This window comes from Canis lupus, chromosome 28 (genome assembly GCF_048164855.1).
Source record: "Canis lupus baileyi chromosome 28, mCanLup2.hap1, whole genome shotgun sequence".
NCBI classification, from domain to species: domain Eukaryota; kingdom Metazoa; phylum Chordata; class Mammalia; order Carnivora; family Canidae; genus Canis; species Canis lupus.
In genome coordinates this window covers 30689057-30711611 of record NC_132865.1, presented here as the reverse complement: position 1 = coordinate 30711611, position 22555 = coordinate 30689057, and the positions used below count along the sequence as shown (strand labels likewise).

Here is a 22555-nt window from a genome sequence, read left to right as displayed (position 1 = left end):
TCTCTATCATTCTCCCTTGTTGCAACTGCCACTGTGTTAATAAACTAATGTAGTTTAAAGTTTTGCTCATAAGACCTTTATTGAGTGAAAAGATGAAGAAGTCTCTTGTCAGTGTTATTGTGGGAGTTCAGTGATATACAGAATACAGCGATAAAAAAATTCTCTGTATTAGATGGATGTTGTCATCATTTTGTACTTAGAGCATTATGACTGTATACATGTGGAAATTGTACATATGACATGATTTCATATATAGCCATATAAGGGAAGCGTCAGCATAGGTAAGGAGGAGATATAAGTAAGCCAGAGACAGTTCTCTGGTAGATTTATCAAATCACACACAAAGCAAGAAATTTAAGTATTGATTCCCACAAAGTGGCACCACTAGATCAGCATCCATTCAAATCAGGATGTGGAAGTGAGGGCTTGAGGTACTTGATTCATTTGTGACTAGGTCCCACTGCCAGTCCAGGAGAGACCAGTCATCCTTCATCGGTCATGTGAGATGAGGCAAATGTAGTTATAAAGAAGAGCTTTTCTGTCTGATATTATTGAGTTCTAAGAGAAATTAAAATTTCCATAAAATTAACAGTTCCTGTCAACCTTTTATTTGACATAATTTCAAATTTATAGAAAAATTACAGAACTGGTATAAAGAATTCTTGTTTTCCTTTTTGTAATTGTAAAAGTATCTTCTGGAAAGATTTTTGAGATTCTTAAATGTGCTAATGGTTACCAAGTGGTGATTTACTAATTCTATCACCCATTCTAAATGTATTAGTTGGGTTTCCACTGTAAGGGAGAATTTGGCCTAAATCTGCTTCTTTGTAGCTGTGTAGACTTGCAATGTCTTATTTTTATTCAGTGGGCCATAATTCTTTATTATCATATCATTATTTACTTTGCTCACATCCCAGATTTGGCCACTGGGAGCCCCTTTAGGCTGGATACTGTTTCCTTTTGCCTTGTCCCCATCCTTCTTTGAGCACTTCCTTACTTTCTGGCAGCAGAGGATATTCTAATCTCATCTTGTAATTGTCCTGTTTAAGTCCTGGAATAGGTTATTTATCCAAAGAGACTTGGTTGTTTCTATTGAAGAATGGCATTTAGAAACCACCATTTGAGTACTAGGTGTACGCATTGCTGCAGGGAAGTCAGCACTTCAGGGGCCTGTCAGTAGATAGAGCTAGGTGGGCCACCTGCTCGTGTACATGCATGTACACACATGTGTATAAGTATGTGTGACATACACATATATGTTACATGTACACGCATGTGTTTATTATATATACACATCTCTGTGTACCTACCTATCTACTTACCTAACAATGATGAAAAACAATGCCTATAAAGGGGGAGGGCCTTTATAACAATTGTTCTGGCTTTATTTCAACAGCACTGCAGGGTTCATTCTGTCCTTTCCCCTTCTAATAGTAATGACTCCCTTCTTCAACCAGGAGAAACCTGGCTCTCATTATCTCTAATATATTTGCTTAATTGTCAGTCTTAGAATATACAGGAAGTGTTTTCCAAATTACTAGACCATATTTTTGTGAAAAAGAAGCCTACCAACTATAAAGTTCATTCAGTATTTGTATGTTTATTTGAGAGAGAGAGAGCATGAGCAGGGGGAGGGCCAGAGGGAGAGGGAGAAGCAGACTCCTTGCTGAGCAAGGAGCCCAACATGGGCTCCATTCCAGGACCCTGGGATCATGACCTAAGCCAGAGTCAGACCCTTAACCAACTGAGCCACCCAGGTGCCCCAGCTCCCCATCATTCTTGTTGATCTTATTTATTTTCTTTTTTTCAAGTTCATGAAATAATCACATGGTTCAAAAGTCAGAACTTCCACATAAGGATATTCAAAGACACATCCTTTTCCCTTTCCTTCCACCTCATTCCTACTTACCTTCTCATCAATCCCAGATTTATCCTTTCTGTAATTTTTGGTATGAACACACAGATAACATATATATATGTGTGTGTGTGTGTGTGTGTGTGTAAATATATATACATAAAATATTTTACATATAATAAAAGTATTATTTTCTCCTATTTTCTTACAAAAAATAGCAACTATCAGTACACATTTTCACTTTGCTTTTTAATAATACTGTATTTTGGCAATTATTCAATATCAAACCATAAGGTCTTCTTCACTCTTTGTTACTGCTCCATTTCATGGCTGTGTCATCACTCATCCAAATACATCCTGTGCATGTGGGCATGTAAATTGCTTTTGATATTTTATAGTTATAGATAATGCTACAGTATATATTCTCATGCCTATATATTTTGAGATTGTTTTAGGCACAGTTAGAGGGTGAAATCCTAGGAATGGGATTGCTGTATTCAAAGGCAAACATATATGTAGTTCTATTAGGTATTGCCACATTCCCTTCCATAAGGGTGTGGCCCTTTGCCTTCCTACCAACAATATAAGAGACCATCTGTTTCCCTACAAACTTTCCAGTGTAGTATGGTAGTTTCATTTTTTGTGAAAAATTGTATTTTGCTTTAGTTTTTTTTTTTTTCTTAATTTGTGAACAAGAACATCTTTTCATTAGTTTAATGGCCATTTTTATATCTTCTTTTGTGAGTTGTGTCATCATGTCCTCTGCCCATTTTTCTGTGTGATCTGTTGCAACTATGTTTTCTTAGTTTCTATTATCCTTTGACTTTATATTTTTATTGCATTGTAAATTAAAGAAATTTTTTATGTATTTAGATTTATTAATATTTTCTCTTATTGTATATGGCATTTGAGCCATAGCTAGAAAGCTTTTCCCTACCCCCAGATTAAAGAGGAACTTGCCATGTTTTCCTCTAGTACCTGCATGGTTTCATTTTCTGTGTGTAGGTGCTTGATCTACTTGGTGTTTATTTTGGGGTATGGCATAAAGTATAGTAATATTTGGTTACTATAAAATTGGTTCCAATTTTATACTTTTCCAAATATTGTTGTTTTAGCACTATTATTAAAAAGTCCATCTTCATCCTGGCAATTTGAGATATGTTCCTTATCATGTCCTAAATTTATATATTTATTTGGAACTATATACGTACCTTTTTTTTTTTTTTTTTTTAAAGAGAGAGAGCAGGGGAAGGGCAGAGGGGGAGAGAGAGAATCTCAAGCAGGCTCTGCACTGGGCTCGATCTCATGACCTTAAGCTCTTGACCTGAGCCGAAATTAAGAGTCAGGCATTCAACCCAGGTGCCCCTGTACCATGTTTTAATCCCTTGATCTGCCTTTCTATTCATGAGCCAGTAGCATGCTGTTTTACTTATAAAGGCTTATGGTATATTTTAATGTCTAGTGTATCTAATTTCCCCTAAAAACTTCCCCTTTTTAGTGTTTTTCTGGATGTTCTTGCATGTTTATTTGTATATATGTCAGTATTAACTCACCTAACACCATAAAAATGCTTCTTTATATTTTATTTATATTTATATTGTATTACATTTACGAATTTATGATTTATGATGGTGAGTCATGCTCTCTAAAAATAAGGTTGTCTTTCTAGTCCATTCAACTCTATTTTTGTGTATTTTAGAAGGGTTTTGAATATTTCCTTATACATTTCATACATTTGTAAATTAAATACATTGCTAAGCATTTAATGTTTGTTGATAACATAAGTGGTTTTCTCTACCATTGTATCTTCTGATTATTGTTAGTGTAAATGGAAGCTATTGACTTCTGTATGTTAATTTTATATCCTGCTACATTGCTAAATTATTTCATTTTATTATTTGAATGAGTATTCTAATGGATTATCTAGGGTTTCCCAGCTATGCAGTTATACAGTCTATAAATAGGGGTAGTTTTACTTCTTTCCAATTATTGCCCCTCCTTGTTTTCTCTTGTCTAATAGCATTGGCTAGTGCCTCAAGTACAATATTGAATAATAGTGGGGGTGGTGAGTATCCTTGCCTTCTTTCTGTTCTTAGTGAGAGCTGTGGTTTTTCTCCACTTAGTAATGCAGAATCACTATCCAAAAAATTACAGCCCAGTTTACAAATGAGAGAGTGACTAAATGCCTATGTCCACCTCACAGCCACACCAGTGGTGCTTTTAAAGGCATGTGCTGCACCTTAGGAAAGACAAGGGTGTTGACTTACACAAATGTCTTTTTCTATCCAATAATTAGACTAGACTAGGTTATTTTTATAGTATTTGTTTCTGATAATATGCAGTAGCAGGTTGCACATTATTTATTGGAAATTGAGAAAGTACTTGAAAGTAGAAAATAAAATACTTGGAATCTTACCACCCAGAAATGATCATTATTAACATTTTGATGCATTTTCATCTAGGCTCTTTTCTCTGTGTGCATGTGTGTACAGGGTTTATATCAATTCATATCCTACAAGGTATATGTATTTAAAGTCCTTATCTCCCTCAGTCAATTGTAGAAGGACTAAATTAGTCCTTCCTTTTGCATATTATACTTTACATAAATATAAACGATATAATGCTTAATATCATAAGCCTTTTCCATGTCATTGATCATTTTTGACAGATTTTAGAATGGCTGCATAATTTCTAAGAGTAGTAGTACCTTGATTTTGAAATAGGCACATATTCAGCACCTTATTTCTTTTTAATGTCATCACCAGAAAGAGGAATAGGAGACAGGCTATCTGGGGCAGGAAGAGAATGATGGTACAAAAGAATATTGAAATAGCAAACCAAAGAATGTCAAAGTATCATAAAATGTTAACTATATACCTATAGTCAAAGGGAGGGTGAGAGTGTTCAAGTTGAGGTTAGAGAGAACAGCTGTGCTTGGAGCAGGCCGTGGTGAGTATGAAGAGGAGAGGACTTGCCCAGTGTGAGGACTAGGTAGACAGTAGAGAGGGAAAAATTCACAGGGGTCCAAGAAACATCATTTCAAAGCTCCTGGAAGAATGAAGCTGGGAGGGCAGAAATTGATCAGGGGCTGGTTGGGGTGTGGGTGTTCAGAGAGCAAGTGATGGTTCTTTTCTCTCTGATTGCTCTAGAAGGACTAGGTTAGGTTTACCAGTGCTGTTTTAAATTTGAATTCTCTTAACTTGATGGAAACCTTTTATTTCTCAATTAATGATAAAAGGCTCAAAATGTAAATTCATAATTAGGGCCACCCTGTAGTGCTAATTGTTTTGTATTGAAGTGTAATCCATTCACTTATGGAAACAGCTTGTTAGTAGGTCCTTTCCTCTTTTTAATGGGAGATAAATAAGAGAACTGGAGGCTTAGGATGGAAGACAAATTCAGGCACTATTACTGATTTTTTTTTCTTATTCTCAAACATGAATAATTGTATTGACTGTTGATCAGCAGTCTCAATAAGTAGGTAAACAGCTTATTTTGTTAATTATTTAGTTGATTTTGGGGGGGAATAATAAAATTATTTTCTACATGTTTCAAGTATATTATTTTATTCTTTTAGCTCTTATCTTCATTGTCAATGGGCATCTGTAGAAGATCTGGAAAAAGATAAGAGAATTCAGCAAAAGATCAAACGATTTAAGGCAAAGCAGGGCCAGAACAAATTCCTTTCAGAGGTATGAAATACCCAGTTAATTTTCTTAAGTAGTAACTTTCTTAAAGTGTTTGACTTTTGAATTTTAGTTTAGCAAATGGCTAAGAAAAAAAATAGTTTGCCTCATTTGGTGCTGTTACTTACATACTGGTAACTGGTTATTGCTAAAAAAAATTTGTAAACAGGAAATTTCTCATTCTTCCTGTTGCTTAGTCTAGAAGATACTGGTCCTTATATTATGTGGAAATATGATGGTATCATTAAAATCTTGTAATGAAAGTATAGTTAGCAGATGGTGAAAAAAGTCACTGGATAAAAGTTCTATTAAGATTTAGTGAGTTAAAGACTCTATAGTAAGTATTAAATACAGTTTCTAGAATGTCAGTTACTTCTACTAAGGAAAGTATGTGGCAGATTTCTTTTGCTCAAGTTAATACCCGATCACTAAACTCATCTTTACTAATGATGTGTGCCATGTGGTATTAGAAGTTGGTATAATGTCTTTGCCTGTCTCCCTTTATCCTAAATTATCGATGATGAAAAAGGTAACCATACCTAGGGCAGGGAAGGAAATCTGCATTTTTTAAAAGAAGTTCCAGATTTCCCCTCCAACATAACTTGATTGCATTAAAAATGCTTTTGCAGACTGCTTACTGGGGTCTCTGGACTTTTGCTCACCAATTTGGTTTCACTTACAGCCTCAAAAAGATAAAAGAGAAACCTTCACATTGAAAGATTAAACTTGCTGATTTATTAGTTTCCCTCTCCATAAAGGAGTTAACAGAATGTAAACTGCAAAGAAGTGTGAAATTTGATGCAAAATAATGCCTGTTTAACAACCTACTTCGCACCCCCACCCCTTTTTGGACATGAGGGGTGGGGATGGAAGAGTGTTCAGTACTTTTCTGTCATAAAATCCTTATAATCTCAGATGACAAGTCTGTGGTCTCCTGAAGTCTGATTTCCATGCTCCCAACAGGCAGATTGTAAAGTTTGTATTAGATGGGTGATTGGGTGGCAGTGGTTTTATTGGACATATGTCTGCATCACCACCTTTTCTGATCCGAGTATTCAGCTTCCTTGCAGTGCAGTAATTAACACTGAGGTGGATTGGAGTTACTCACATGTGTCTCTTTTACCTCTTAGAGAATATTTAAATGATTTTTTTTTAAAGGGCAGATTTTAAGAAAACACTTAAGATTCTATTTTTTTTGTGACCTTCTTAATGAAACTGAAGTTAAGTGTTGGTGACAATTCGGCAAGTTGAAATCATTAGCTTTATTTTAAAAAGACACCATATGTTCTTCTGACCTTTTCTTTATGGATCAATGTAGGGAGAAGGAAAGAGGGCAGTGGTAGCTTCCCCCACCCCCACCATCCTTAAGTCCTGGTTCTGTTTATGAAATTTATTTGGACCTTGTTTGCTGGTGTCAGCTGCAGTTCAGGGATTTGTGCCTGGTCCTACCTATGTAGCCTTATCTATTTGGGTCTATCTATGTGAATAACCTATTGCTACGGTTGAAATATATTATCTTGAGTGGTAACTTGGCAACTAGAAATCTTAAGTTTTGTCCTGAGTGGAAGTAGCTAAACTCTGAAAAGATGATCTGAGGGCAAGCACAAAAAAGATAGCAACTCTCTTCCTCTCTTTCTCTTTTACACACAGACACATGCACACTCAGGCACACACACGGACACACACGCCCTGGTTTCAGGTGTTCCATGGTGCTGCTGCTTTGGGATTTTTAATTATGACTGCTTTTGCATTCTTTGTTTCACCTAGGCATCCTTTTAAGTCCGCTGTACCTAAATCTCTGTTCAAAGTGGAAATTGCATCCCATGCATGATGGCCCAGATTATTCTCTGGGAGAATGGATGTGTTCAGGAGTAAGGTTAAGGATTTTAATTCATCAGTGAAAGCTGCCATTTAAGAAACAAGGTGTCTTAAAAGGAACTTTTATCATCAAAGTTTTAATGGAAAGTTTTAGTGTTCATACTATATAAGAACAATGCATACATATTGTGTACCTAAACCTAGATGCTTTTGACGAAGCCAGTGCATTAATACATTAACATTTTAAATGAACATTTAGATGGATTTTTTGCACTGTTCAAAGGCATTTCTCATTTCTTCTTCATAATTTTGTGTTCAAAGGACCTAAACCACACTTTTTGTTTTGTTTTGTTTTTGTTTTTTTAAGATTTTATTTATTCATGAGAGACACAGAGAAAGGCAGAGACATAGGCAGAGGGAGAAGCAGGCTCCCTAGTGGGAGCCTGATGTAGAACTCGATCCCAGGACCCCAGGATCACAACCTGAGCCAAAGGCAGACACTCAACCACTGAGGCACTCAGATGCCCCCAAACCAGATGTTTTAAATGGACACAGTAGCCCAGAGAATGTTTGCTATCCTTGTGACCAAACAGCTTATTTTTTTAACCTGCATTTTAGAAGATATGAACAGTGTTGAAGCGACTTCTACTATGTCTTGTAGAAGCTTTTTTTTTTTTTTTTTTTTTAAAGATTTTATTTATTTATTCATGAGAAGCGGGCTCCATGCAGGGAGCCTGATGTGGGACTCTATCCCGGGTCTCCAGGATCACACCCGGAGCTGATGGCAGTGCTAAACCGCTGAGCCACCCGGGCTGCCCTTGCAGAAGCTTTTTAATGCAGTTATGTTACTGATAAATTCATCTCTAGGCACACATAATAATGTATCTTCTGTTTTCTAATTTGCCTGATTCTGACTTCTTTAAAGTATGGCATAGTCTGTAATTTCCCTTTGAGCCATATTCTGTTCTTTTATAAAGAGATGACCTTGCAAGGAAGTTAGTATTACTTTACTTCGTAAAGATTGTTAATACATTGGCTAAATAACCCAATTATTTAAGCCTCATTTCTTTATTCTTTATACTTTTAGCCAGATGCTCTATATTCAGTACAAATAAATCATTAGAACACTTAGATTAACGATAAGACTATATTCAGATGAGGGTACAGATTGATTGGCAAAGACAACCAGATACCCTAAACTGTTCACACTAAAAATAGGAAGCTCACTGGTTTCAGTATTTTTTAGCTTTTGAATAGCATTCTGTAAATGATGCTGTAAGGCCTCAGACAACTCCAGTAGTTATGAGACTCCAGTAGCACTTAACTTTGCATGGCTCTGAGACTTTATTGCAAGCTGTAGTTTCGAGAATGCTAAATGCATTGCATGCCATAAGCCTTTTGGATTGCTCATTAGTGAATTGTAATTTCACACTTCATTTAAAATATTCTTAAACATTCTCTCACAGTAAAAAGGTTTCACACAGTAATTAAAAGACCCGGTTAACAAAGTCTGAGAAGTCTGATTTCCTCATGGGGAATGATTTTGCTAAATTGTAGCATTTCAATTAATATAATAGAATTTGCCAAATATAAATTTTTATTTTTCTGTGGCCCCCAAAATATTATTGCCTGGTGAAAAGTGGAATAACGTTTACTCTTAGGAATTAAATGCACATTTTAACTTTTTTTTCCTTTGGTGCAGATTGAAGATGAGCTTTTTAATCCAGATTATGTGGAGGTTGACCGGATAATGGACTTTGCACGTAGCACAGATGAACGGGGAGAGGTAACAGAAGATCATTTGTATTAGGGGGCAGTGACTCAGACAGCTTATGTGTGTTTACAGAGAATGATTATGGAATCCTAGATCAGGTCCTGGTTCAGAGCGTTGGATTGTGACACACTTGGTCTAAATTTAACTGAAACTTACTATTAGTTTTATGACCTAATAGTGCTAAATGTGTTCTTTGCTTAGTTTGAGAGCTTTTTAAAAGAAATCAATTTTCAATACAAAACAAATACATTGGCACTTTACACAATTTCAGAATATGATCAATTAAGAATTCAGTACAGTTTGATATAAACGTATTATGAAGCACAAATTTCCCATACGTAATTAAGAGTGCTCTTGTAGAAGAATGGAATTAAATGTTATTTAACATTGTACATCCATAGTGAAGTTGATGAACCTCATTGAGTGTGGTGCACAGAGGATAATGTAAAATAATTCTCTTTATGAGTTCTTGGCATTTTCATGTTGCTTTGCAAAGCCCTGTGAGGTTGTAAAGGATGGTTGATTGGGGCAGGAAGAGTCAAGACCAGTCTAGTGCCTTCCTGACCATATTGTCTTGCTAATGATATATATGCACCCACTATGAGTTCTGTCATTCCTGGCTTCCTTGTGTAAATTAAGTTTTATATAAAAATGTTTAGAACTTACTTATCTAGTGAGATTTGCAGTGAACTCCCATTTTTTCCAGACTGTTATCATGAAGTCTATGATGCTTCTGTATCTATAATGTGATATTTACTTTTCTAGTTTTACTTAGCTGTACTTAAAAGAAGATTGTTTTATTGCATACTTACACAGTACAGTGAATGTTTTTAATATCACAACGAGGTCAGTGTGCTTTAGTCTTGAAGTGAAGATTGACAGACTCAAGTATTTTCTAGAGGAAAGATAAGGGAAATCCTGTTGATCTGCATTACCCAAAATATTTTTTCTCTGATATACTAGAGCTCAAACACTTTATGTATGTATGTATATATGTATGTATGTAATCTGTACACCCGGCATGGGGCTCAGACTTACAACCTTGAGATCAAGAGTCGCATGCTCTTCCGACTGAGCCAGCCAGGTGCCCCTCAAACACTTTATTTTAAAGCGATTAGATACGAACAATACCTCTCTTTAAGAAAAAGGCAGAGATACTAATACAGACTGGTTTCTTATTCTTTAAGAAACTAATTATATAAATGTATTATAATGATTTACCATATAAGTCTGAATCAGGCATCTAATAAATGATTTGTACAGATAGGAATAAGGCTTAAATTCAGCTGTGTTACTAACGATTTCTTTATATTTTTGGCTTTTGAAAATAGCAATGAATTTAGGTAAAAGTTAGCTTGTTCTGATGATACCCAGTAATATTATTTCTAATTTACACTTGATACCATTAACTGGGATGACTGTAACAATTGTAGTTTTAAATAAACTTCTACCAACTCAGTTCTTACTGTTGCTGAGGTGTAGTGTCTATCAATAAGTAATGTGTATGTGTATATAGATACATTTCGATCAAATGAATCCAATTCTAATTTATTTAAACCTGCCCCAGCCTGTGACTCACTACCTGGTGAAGTGGTGCTCCCTGCCTTATGAAGACAGCACGTGGGAGCTAAGGCAGGACATAGATCAAGCGAAGATTGAAGAATTTGAGAAACTAATGTCCAGGGAGCCAGAAACAGAGCGTGTGGTAAGACTTGGCTAATGGTGAAGGATTTAATTTGAAAATAGCATAGTGGTGTGGTCTTGGAGAAACCACTAATGGGATTTACTATATTTGAAACAGGAGCGACCTCCTGCTGATGATTGGAAGAAATCGGAGAGTTCCAGGGAGTACAAAAACAATAACAAACTCAGGGAATACCAGTTGGAGGGAGTAAACTGGCTACTTTTCAATTGGTACAACATGTACGTAAAGCATGTTTTTCTTCACTTTTAAGAAGACCTATAGCTTCCTGTGTAGTCATTGAAAATACTAATCAAATAATGTCACACTTTAATCTCTAACCAAAATTATGAGAAACAGCCAGGAATGGAAGTATGATTAATTTTCATCCCACAAACATTAATGCATAGATATTAATGGAAGTATGCAGAAATAATTTTTATGTCCTAGAGCACTTTGTTTGAAAATGTATTTTGTTGAAAAAGAAATGTATTTTGTTGACTCTAAAAGAACATTTGAGGGCAGCCCGGGTGGCTCAGCGGTTTAGCACCGCCTTCAGCCCAGGGTGTGATCCTGGAGACCCAGGATTGAGTCCCATGTCAGGTTCCCCTCATGGAGTCTGCTTCTCCCTCTGCCTGTGTCTCTGCCCCTCTCTCTCTGTGTCTCTCATGAATAAATAAATAAAATCTTAAAAAAGAAAAAGAACATTTGAGATACGCATTTGTGACTATCATAGTATATATTTTGTGAAAAGAAAGCAAAATATCTAACATCTGTACTTACTAAACTTTTGTTTCACTTCCTTCCCAAAGGCGAAACTGCATTTTAGCAGATGAAATGGGTTTGGGAAAGACTATCCAGTCCATTACATTTCTCTATGAGATATATTTGAAAGGAATCCATGGCCCTTTCTTAGTAATTGCCCCATTGTCCACAATCCCCAACTGGGAAAGGGAATTCCGTACCTGGACAGAGTTGAACGTGGTTGTGTATCATGGGAGTCAAGCTAGTCGTCGGACCATTCAGTCGTATGAAATGTACTTCAAAGATCCCCAGGTAAAGCATCTTGAGTGGTATGCTCTGTGCCTATCATGTACATTTCAAGGTATTAGGTATTAAAATGGACTCACATGTTTGGGGAGAAAGTCTAGATTTTACAAAATTGAGAAATTGCTTCAGATTTCTTACCCAATTGTGTTATATTTTCCTATCTTATAAATACAGCTAATTTTTTTACAACCTTTGGTCATTCTGATTATTTGATAAGAATGAATAAAATATTTTTACCTTGGGTGACTATGGAAAATCATTTAATGTGCTGATACACTAATTGGTTTTATTTTGCAAGCCTAAGGAAAAGCTAAATAAAAAATGGTGTTCTTAAATGTAAGCGGAAAAATTATTTTGTTAAACTATTACTAGAAGTAAAAATTTATTGGGCATGCAGTGTTTGTGTGAAACACACCCAAAGGGAAGAACTTCTCCTTTGACTTTTTGTAGCACTTGGGATGATTTTTGACTTACTCTTGTTAGCTGTATACAGTTATTCTATGATACTGACAGTGAAACATCATAAATGAGAAGGAAGAAGAGTATGTGCTAAAATAATTGTAAGCTACAGGTGGTAAGTAAAAATCCTATAACTGGAAATAGGAAGAGTTTTGTTATATGTTTGCTTTGAGTATAAAATCTAACCTATGATTAAATACTTCAAGGAGAAAAATATGGAAATCTATTTTGGTGTTTAACTCTGGATTTGAGAGATTGTTAAAAGTTCTATCCTAGGTGAATGTTTTTTCATTTTAGCACTTCAAAAGAAATGTTACAAAAGTTAAAAAAAAAAAAGTAAAAGATTTTAAACAGTAAACAAGTTTTTATATACTATAGTATATAATCTTTCAGCTTTTCACCTTTTGGGGGTCTCTAGGATATAATTAGAATGGCCACACTTAGTGGCACTTTACTACATATGATCTGTGGAGAAATTGGATTGGAAACTTTACTAATGATTTTCAAACTTCCTTGAAAAAAGAAAGGTTTTTAAAGCTCCCCTGCAAAATAACCTTGAAAACAAAAATGCAACTTGTTACTAAAATAAAGATGTCCCCAAAAGATAAATATATCCATTTTATGCTACTTATTAATCAAAGTTCGTGTAATCTCTAATGCTAAATAATAATTTAGAACCGTTCTTGTAGGGTCGAGTGATAAAGGGGTCCTATAAGTTTCATGCCATCATCACTACATTTGAGATGATTTTGACGGATTGTCCTGAGCTGCGGAATATTCCATGGCGCTGTGTCGTCATTGATGAAGCCCATAGGCTGAAGAATAGGAACTGCAAGCTGCTGGAGGGGCTCAAGATGATGGACTTGGTCAGTGATCGTATTGATGATTCCATTGAACCCGAACAGAATCGTTACCGACTCAGTATTCTCACAGCTCTGAATTTGACTGATACCTGTGTAGGGTGTTTCCAAAGTCTGTCAAATACCATGATATGTCCTCCTGAGCTTTCAGTTTCTCCAAAGTTATGGCTGTTCTTGATTCTGACATTGTTGGCTGGTGTCTTTGCACAATTGTATTACAGTAAGGTATAGTCAGGATATTTTCGCTGAGATGGATTATGAGTATTTGATTTTCCCTTTTGTTTATAAATACTGCCATTTCATAAACTGTGGGCCAGGCTTTGGCCCAGTGATGATAATGAAGTTATATTCCAGGGCTCAACAGTTTTGGCACATTGAATCCAGTAGGACTTGTAGAGTCAAGTTCTTTGTATGGATTAATACCCGGAATTGGTCAAGTTCACACAGACACTTAGAAGTTTGGGGGCATTTACAAGACCTTGGATTTGATCTGGAGTTGTAGACCATACCTCCTCCATACTCTCATACTCTCTCTGCTTCCTAAGAGGTGGTCAGGTTTTTCTTTTTCTTTTTCTTTTTTTTTTTTTGGTCAGGTTTTTCTGAATAGATTTTTCTACATTTTTTTCAGTGGGGGTGTTATGGGATAATGTATTATAGAGGTGGTAGGATTTTATTGATTTTCTGTTCCATGCTTCTGTGTATATGGTTTCCTAGCAGAAATTATTACATGACTTCAGTCATCCTCAGACTTCTTTGTTCTCTGTAGTTTGCAAAGTGGGTTTTGATCACTTGTTTTCATTTTTAATGTACATTTTAAAACCTATGTTATTGTCATTCAGTATGTCTTGGATGTTTTGATGAGTTTTTAAAAAGTGCAAAAGATTTAAAAAATCTCTTTGATGTTGCCTTTTGTAGATTAATATGATCTCTTGTTAATTGAGAGTTTGAGTTGGGAAGAACATTCTATACGTTCATGACTATAAATTTATTTACTGAAGAGTGGTACTACCAAAAAGAACACTTAAAAGCTTTCTGTTGCAGCTGCTTCTTTGAAGCAATTTCTTTTATTCATTAGCCAGCAGTTCTTTTAATTAAAAGCAAACAAAATCCAGTTTTGTTTAAAGGAATAAGTCTGACTGAATTATTCTATTAAGTATGGGATTTCCGGGGAACCTGGGTGGCTCAGTTGGTTAAGCGATTGCCTTCAGCTCAGGTCATGATCCCAGGGTCCTGAGATCGAGCCCCAAGTCAGGCTCCCTGCTCAGTGGGGAGCCTGCTTCTCCCTCTCTGCCCCTCCCCCTTACTTGGTGTTCACTTGTGCACTCTCTCTCAAGTAAATAAGTACAATCTTTATATTAAGTATGGAATTTCCATCCTAAGACGTTTCTCATAACCAGTTTATATTATTTGGCGACCAATCCAAAAAAGAAATTAAAATACTTAGAAATAGTGAATAGTCTTGAAGACCTAGGTAAGCACATGGAAAAGAGAAACTCTGAGACTGTATTTGCTCTCTCCATGCAATACTTTAGCATTACATTGAAGTAAACTGGTATTTGCAGGCAAATGCGAGTGTTCATGAAGTACCTAACTACATCTTCCAAGTAGGGACCCATCTTCACAGTGGTCCACGTAAAAGACAGCTAGAGTACCACTTTCTGAAGGCTTAAATAGTCACCTGAGTTTATCTGAGTTGTTTCCTTTTATTAGTTTATGTGCTACCAAGCAGTTGATTCTAACTGCAAAACTGTCCTCCACTGGTGCATACAGATTAGTTAAATGCTGTCAACATCCTACAATGTAATTGTAATCGGGAGACTTGAAAGGATTTTCTGTTGTTTATAGTAACACTTCATTAATGGATTAGAATCTCTTAGCCAGATAATTTTTCTGTTACATATTGCAATGTTCCCTAATTATTTTTCACGTAACAGCCCATATAGAAAGTCATAATATTCTAGATATACCATGTCATAGTGGGACAAAGCTGAGAATGCTGCCCACTGCTATAATGGACCAGCCCTGGGATCCTGACTCTCAGCCCTCCTGGTCATCTCAAGGACTCACATACCTGTTACTCATTCTTGGTTCACTCACCAGGAATCTCTGATAAGCAAATGAAACACAATAATTGTTTTTCTGATGATCAAGAATCTTTCTTGAAAGAGGTTTTCTAGATGGAATACAGCACCGTTGTTCAGAATTAGAATGCAATTGTATTTGTCTAGTTCTGAACAACTAAAGGTTGGCCTTTAAATTCTTATTTACAGTGAACCTTATGATGATGACTTACACAGTGGCCACTTTTTATTCTTGTTTCTTAGAATAAATCACAGTGAAAATAACGAGCAGTAAGTTTATCCAGCTATGTAGCAGGTCAGAGGGAACTGCTGTTTCCTGCAGTAGACTCAGTACAAAGGTATACTTGATGAGGATTGTGTTCCAAGTGCATTCTCAGAAAGAGAAGACCACTGAGTGTCTTTAGCTCTCCCATCACAAAAGGAAATGCTCACGAAAATGATTTGTAGAGGGACATTTATGGTCTTCACCATCCTCCACAGAGCTCTGGAAAACCAAGCCATCTCCTTGCCCCTCATTGACAAGGAGGGGATTCTCTGGAGGGGGTAGAAGTTCTTCATTGATTCTGTCATCTTGTCTTTCATCGTCAGGCCTCACACAAATTAAAGAGTCTGCTGAAATGAAATTAAATGCTCATCACTCCATCAGAGCTAAAGAATGGTAATGTTTTCAAGCCAAAAGCATATTTGCTGACATAGCTGAGCTTGGAGATGATAAGCTTACTGGCCCAAGTCTCTTACATGACGTTTTGTGATACTGTGTGTATTAATCAGATGGTCTTTCACAGTTACTTTCTAGTGGAAACCTGGTTTTATCCGACTAGACTACTCGTATGTAACCTTATAAAAGTGTCACGTGTGTAACCATTTGGCATAACGGCTTTAAACAGTCCTTGAGGGAATGTAGAATAAAAAAGGAGTCCCCGGGTGGCTCAGCGGTTTAGCACCTGCATTCAGCCCAAGGCCTGATCCTGGAGACCTGGGATCAAGTCCCACATCAGGCTCCCTGCATGGGGCCTGCTTCTCCCTCTGCCTGTATCTCTGCCTCTCTCTCTCTGTGTGTGTCTGTCATGAATAAATAAACAAAATCTTTTTTTTTTTTTAAAAAAAAAAAGGAGTCCCTTCCAGGGCTCCTGAGTAGCTCAGTTGGCTAAGTGTTTGACTCTTGATCTCAGAATTGTGAGTTCAAGCCCCATGTTGAACTTAAAAAAAAAAAGGATACATTTACTTTGAAATGAATAAGTTAAAAAAGGCTTTTTCTACGGTATTTGTTTAAAGGTTAGGATTTAGCTCAATCATTAGGGATATGAGAAAACTAGGAGACAATCTTTCGTATCAGTATAGCTCTTTCATGAGTCTGTGACAGCTTAAAAAATTCTTGGGTAAAGTAATTCAGAACTTAAGCATGTCAGGGACTGTAGCCCATGTTACCCACCCATATGGTTAGATATTAGCAAACCTTTTTTTTTTTTTTAAGAGAGGAAGAAGGGAGAGGAGAGGGGTTGAAGGATCGGGACTGGGAGAGGAATATCAAACAGACACCATGCCCCAGTGTGGAGCCCAACATGGGCCTCAATCTCACAACCCTGAGATCATGACCTGAGCTGAAATCAAGAGTCGGACCCTTAACTGAGCCAACCAGGTGCTGCCCCTATATTAGAAAATCTTGAACTGATTCCCAATGCCTTTCGCATTATGAATTTAATAAATAAATCCCAAGATGATGGTGGTCTATGTATCTTCCTGAGAGACCTCTTTATTCAAAAGGGAGAAAAGGAGAAATAAAAACAAACTGAACTGCTTTACTTCACTTTCAAAGAACTTCATTGAGGGGATCCCTGGGTGGCTCAGCGGTTTAGCGCCTGCCTTTGGCCCAGGGCGCGATCCTGGAGTTCCGGGATCGAGTCCTGCATCGGGCTCCCTGCATGGAGCCTGCTTCTCCCTCCTCCTGTGTCTCTGCCTCTCTCTCTCTCTCTCTCTCTCTGTCTATCATAAATAAATAAAGAAATCTTTTTTTTTTTTTTAAAGAACTTCATTGACATATAAGACATGGTAGATATGATGAAAATTAGCACGTCCCTAGTTACATCATTTATCTAGTATTTACTGAGCATATACTCTGCTTGGCAGCCAAGTTTGTGTCAGATTTCACGTTAGGTCAGAATAATTGCTTTTGAACCTACTAGAAGGTAGGATCACTTTCTGAAATAGTTTTATTTGCTGGACTATGTACCAAACAAAATATTAAATAATAAGACTCTTAAGATTAAAAAACTCATATCATTAAAATTGGTCACTGAGAAATAGCCCCACTATGTTGGATATATAAAATACAAAGACAAGGGTACAGATGCATAAGGAAAACTGGAGAAACAGCTCGTAAACAGGAAGAATTATTTTAAAGAAATACCTAATTGGTTCAAAGAAACAAAGTTAGAAATAGCATCTGCTTTAAGAAAAAAAAAAGTGATTGTGGTATTTAAAACCAAGCTGACCTCTTTGCTAGTTTGAAATTTTTGCAGAACAAAATAGTTTTTCATATGCTGTTGCATGTAGAAGAACTTCTTTTGTGTCTGAAGTGAGTCATGCAGGAAGCAGATGGGGAGAAGAGCGCTGATGATGTAGAGAACAGAAAGAAGCATGTGAGCTTTCTCTGAGTCTAGGGATTTTGGGAAAAAAACTTTCGTGGAGAAAAAAAGCATTGGGACTCGGGAGACTTGCAAAGCCATGGCACTAAAATGTTGACCTAATAACCCTGGAAAGAAATGAAATGGCAAGACATGTTTGCAAGGTCTGCAGCATTCTAGAGGACCCACACCACAGATCTGTCTGAAGCAGGGTCCGTGTTTTTGTTTTGTTCTGCCTTTGTTTCTGCTACCTGCACTTTACGTATGGTGGATGCTGAGTTGGCATGAACGAGAAGTAGGAAAATGGATATCTAGAGAGAGGCTTTTTTGTTTTTTGTTTTTTAAGATTTTATTTACTTGAGAGAGCACGTGCAAGGCAGATGAGGAGGGAGGGCATGTGGGACAGAGGGTAAGAATCTCAATCAGACTCTGAGCTAAGCACAGAGCCCGTCTGGGGGCCCAGTCCCACAACCCTGAGATTATGACCTGAGCCAAAACCAAGAGTTGGACACTCAACCCACTGAGCCACCAGACGCCCCAGGAGAGCGAGGCTTTCATTTTAATAAACTGTTTTTGTTAGGATTTGATCAGTTGCTTTCCTTGTGTTCCTATAGGAACACAAAGTGCTGCTGACAGGGACCCCACTACAGAACACTGTGGAAGAGCTCTTCAGCTTGCTTCATTTCTTGGAACCAAGTCGCTTCCCTTCAGAAACCACCTTTATGCAAGAATTTGGTGATCTGAAAACAGAAGAACAGGTACTTATCACATCTACTTTGTACGTTAGTCATATAATTTGAAGATTAACCCATGAAATAAATGACAACGCATTGCTATTTAGCTTTTTAAAAATATAAATTATATGAGTTTTTTCTCACCTACTTAGTTAAGTGAGCTTTATATCTCCTCTCCTTGGACGTTCTGGGTCTTTGTTATGGAAGGTTTTCTTGTTCTGTTGTCTGTTTACCCTCATGAGGGGCTGTTGAGATCTGTTGGGAGAGGTTACTTACCTGTTCATGTAATTCTCATAGACTGCCATGCTATTCGGGTAAATGATTTTGCTGTGTATACTTTTGACCACAGTGTTAGAAGCCATGGAAATTATAGTTATTTGCCTTGTGGAGTTTTGAAATTCTAGTCTTATTTCTTGGCTATGTATACTTGGTCATATTGCTTACTTTTCTGAGTCTACATGTTTTCATTTAAACTACCCCCACAGGGATCCCTGGGTGGCTCAGCAGTTCAGCGCCTGCCTTTGGCCCAGGGCGCGATCCTGGAGTCCCGGGATTGAGTCCCATGTCGGGCTCCTGGCATGGAGCCTGCTTCTCCCTCCTCCTGTGTCTCTGCCTCTCTCTCTCTCTCTCTATGTCTATCATAGAATAAATAAATAAATCTTTAAAAAAAATAAAAAATAAAAAAATAAACTACCCCCACAGGATTTCTGTGAGAAGTGAGGTATTGTATATGAAAAGCAGTTAATTATTTTATACATCCTAAGAGTTCTGTGGTATTTATTATTATACTGTATTTGAAACAGAGATGGAGATACACTTGCAATCTTAGTCTTTATGTCCTCCCCTTCACCCCTCCATAATTTATTGTCTAAAGCCTCTTAGTTTAGTTGAGTGAAGTCTGTTTTGTTTTTGCTTTTCCTAAAATAAAAACTGTCTTGTGTGCTGTATATCCAAATGCCAATCAACAGAAACGAGAACCAGAGAGATCTCTCTGCCTTCCTATTGATGGAGGGAGTAGGTAACACCTGGCCTACTCGTTCACTTAGCTTTTTCTAGAAGGGAAGGGAACTGAGGCATAACACTCCATGACATCACCTCTTCCTTCTTCCTCATCATCCCTGTGGCTTGAGACAAACAGAAGGGAAGCTCAGTGAATAAATTGGGTTCTTTTCTGCTGTGTGCTTGTCAGGCCTTTGGCTTTTCGGGCTCTCAGGTAGCTGAAATAGGCCATTTAACCTGGACTCATTCAACCTTCATACTCTTCTGTCATGCAAGCTGAGAGATCAGTGCCTTCATACCCTTACTGGGCTTTGACAAGTGAAAACCAATGGTAAATGAATAGCATAATCCTGATTTTTTACATTAGAATATGTTTCAGCATGCAAGTGAATCATGATTCCAGTATTTACTTAAGGTCCTTTTTTAGGTGCAAAAACTCCAGGCTATTCTAAAGCCAATGATGTTGCGACGTCTCAAGGAGGATGTAGAAAAGAACTTGGCCCCCAAAGAAGAAACTATTATTGAAGTTGAGCTAACAAACATTCAGAAGAAATATTACCGAGCCATCCTTGAGAAGAATTTCACATTTCTTTCCAAAGGTGGTGGTCAAGCTAATGTACCTAACCTTTTAAACACTATGATGGAGTTACGGAAGTGCTGCAATCATCCATACCTTATTAACGGTAAGCCTATGCACCAGCGAATGTGTTTAAATGACAGAGCTCCAGAAGTCCTGTTTGTCCTCCAGACAGGGGACTTGATGGTTTGTGGTCATTACTGGATCCTGTCATCTCAACGTGGGTTTCACCAGCTTCCTGTTCTTCGTGACGCCTGCTTCTGTGGTGGCTACAGGCAAGGGACCATTGCACCTTCTGATCCCTGCAGCAGCAGGACCTCAGCTCGCTGTTCTCCTACTTCCCTGACTCTGTGTCTTACCCCTTGGAAGGAGGTGTGGGTGCTCATACCTAAAAATCACCAACAGTGCTCATAGTTAAAGAGAGATTAGCCTCAGCAGAGACTTTGGTGTGTGTGTGTGTGTGTGTGTGTGTGTGTGTGTGTGTAAATCAGAGAAGTTAAAGAGGAACTGGTGTGAGAAGGCAGCTGGCAGCTGTCTGCAGGAAATTTCAGTCTAGAGACCTCTAGGACCTATTCCCTAAGAATGAGAGATCATTCAAAAACTTTGCTAACAGTTTGTTTCTGTTACTGATGAATACTTTACAGTCTTCCTGTTTTCTTAACTAAATTGATAGTGTCCTGTAACTGATTTGAGTAAAAACCTGTATTATGTACTTCCGAAAATCATTAAAGGGATAAATATGGCATACATGTGATATGTGGGACATTGGAGGATATGAGAGCCTTCAGGTTTGTCAGGGATGGGGATTAGAGAAGCCACAGAGAAAGCAATTGAGACAAGCCTGTGGGGGTGGGAAGGGGTTTGCCAGTGAAGGGCAGAAAAGAGAAGGGCATTTAGGCTGATGTAATAACATGAGCAAAGACAAAGAAGCAGGAAAACAAAGGGGGAACTTGCCCAAAGTATAAAGTCCATGTAAGAAGCAGTGGGACAGGGAACCTGAGGCACATAGTGGCCCCAGCTATGGAAAGGCTTCGAGGCTAGGTCATGGAATTTGGCTTTTGTCTGCAGACAGTGGAGAACCATGGCTAGTGTTTGAGCTGAGAAATGATTCAGGATGATTGATCTGGCAACATCATATAAAACAGATGGGAGGGAGCGGGGAAAGACCTGCTAGAAGGCTCTTGCTGCCTGCCCTGCTGGCCGGAGTTAATATGGGTTAAAGAAAGGTGATGGCCGGCTGAGTTGGGGTGTTTGTGTGTGATTGCAAATGGCTGGCAACGCCATTAGGTTCCTTTCTAGGTGAGTAGGAACAAAGCTTAGTTTTGTCTTTATCACAATCCATGAAGTTCAGAGGCAGCTAATTTAAAGAATCCCATCCTCCACTCCCCGCCCCCATTCATGACATACACACCTGTCAGGCATCTCAGACCCCCATGTTCCTGTTATTAAATGACAGAATGGTCCACACCTGCAAGACTGTCTCAGCATAGCACCTGAGCTCATTGTTGTGGTGTGACATCGATGAATTTCCTTTTCAGACTTTGTGCTTTTAGCTTTGTCTTCTAAAGAGAGTATCGTGTGTGATAATTATATGTTTAATGCTGCCAGCCTACTAATCACTGTGTGTTTAAGAGCCTATAAGGCCATTATTGTGAGTGTTGACCTGTCTATTCCTGAGGTGGGGAGGTGGAGTTGGGGCTTAGGGTGACTGATGGTGTGAGTAAAGCACAATACATGTGTGACAGATGCACACTTTTGCATTTAATATCTGGTGAAAAGAAAATGAGGAATAGTAGCGTCCACGGGGCACAGGAGGACACTCACAAAAGAGCTTAAATGCTGCGAGCAGGATGTGTGTGAAAGGGTTGACCTCAGTGATAGTTGTCAGATACCCGCTTGCAGCTCTCTCAAGTTTACCTGGTCTGCTTACGTGCTCATTATATGCATTGAACATTCGGGGGAGGAGTCGTCTCTTCCTTGGCTGATTGCTCTTCAGGGTCATCTTATTTAATTCATTGTTGACCATGAGTTTTTTAGGATTTCTAAAATTTGGGTCTGTGGCAGTTGTCCTAGTTGGTCACACCTTGGGGTCAGTGTTCTGTGCCTACAGGTTATGAAGAATCTGTTAAGCAGTGTGTCTTTATATACCTCTATGCTGAGAAGCTGAAAGTATATACACACACAGTAGGCGTTACAACTGCCTGGGTAGCTCATGTGGATGTTGGGTTTCACTGAGGTTGCTCTACGGCCAGTACCTCCCATTTTCATCCACAATCTGGAGTAGAAGGTATACTGATGGGCTGCCACCTCTACACATGTAACTGAGCTGATTCAAGGAAGTTTTCAGTGTTGAAGTT

At 37.8% G+C, this 22555-nt stretch overlaps 1 protein-coding gene across 3 annotated transcripts in view; it reads left to right on the top strand.

The window, feature by feature from the left end:
• Positions 1 to 22555, top strand: part of CHD7 (chromodomain helicase DNA binding protein 7) — a 191004-nt gene that overhangs the window by 134741 nt on the left and 33708 nt on the right. For all 3 annotated transcript variants that reach the window (XM_072804529.1, XM_072804527.1, XM_072804528.1), the window contains 8 exons: positions 5433 to 5547; positions 9062 to 9145; positions 10701 to 10838; positions 10935 to 11056; positions 11627 to 11870; positions 13013 to 13189; positions 18503 to 18646; positions 20049 to 20304. In XM_072804529.1, the coding sequence (XP_072660630.1) occupies positions 5433 to 5547; positions 9062 to 9145; positions 10701 to 10838; positions 10935 to 11056; positions 11627 to 11870; positions 13013 to 13189; positions 18503 to 18646; positions 20049 to 20304 (1280 nt within the window). The remainder of the gene's footprint in view (positions 1 to 5432; positions 5548 to 9061; positions 9146 to 10700; positions 10839 to 10934; positions 11057 to 11626; positions 11871 to 13012; positions 13190 to 18502; positions 18647 to 20048; positions 20305 to 22555) is intronic.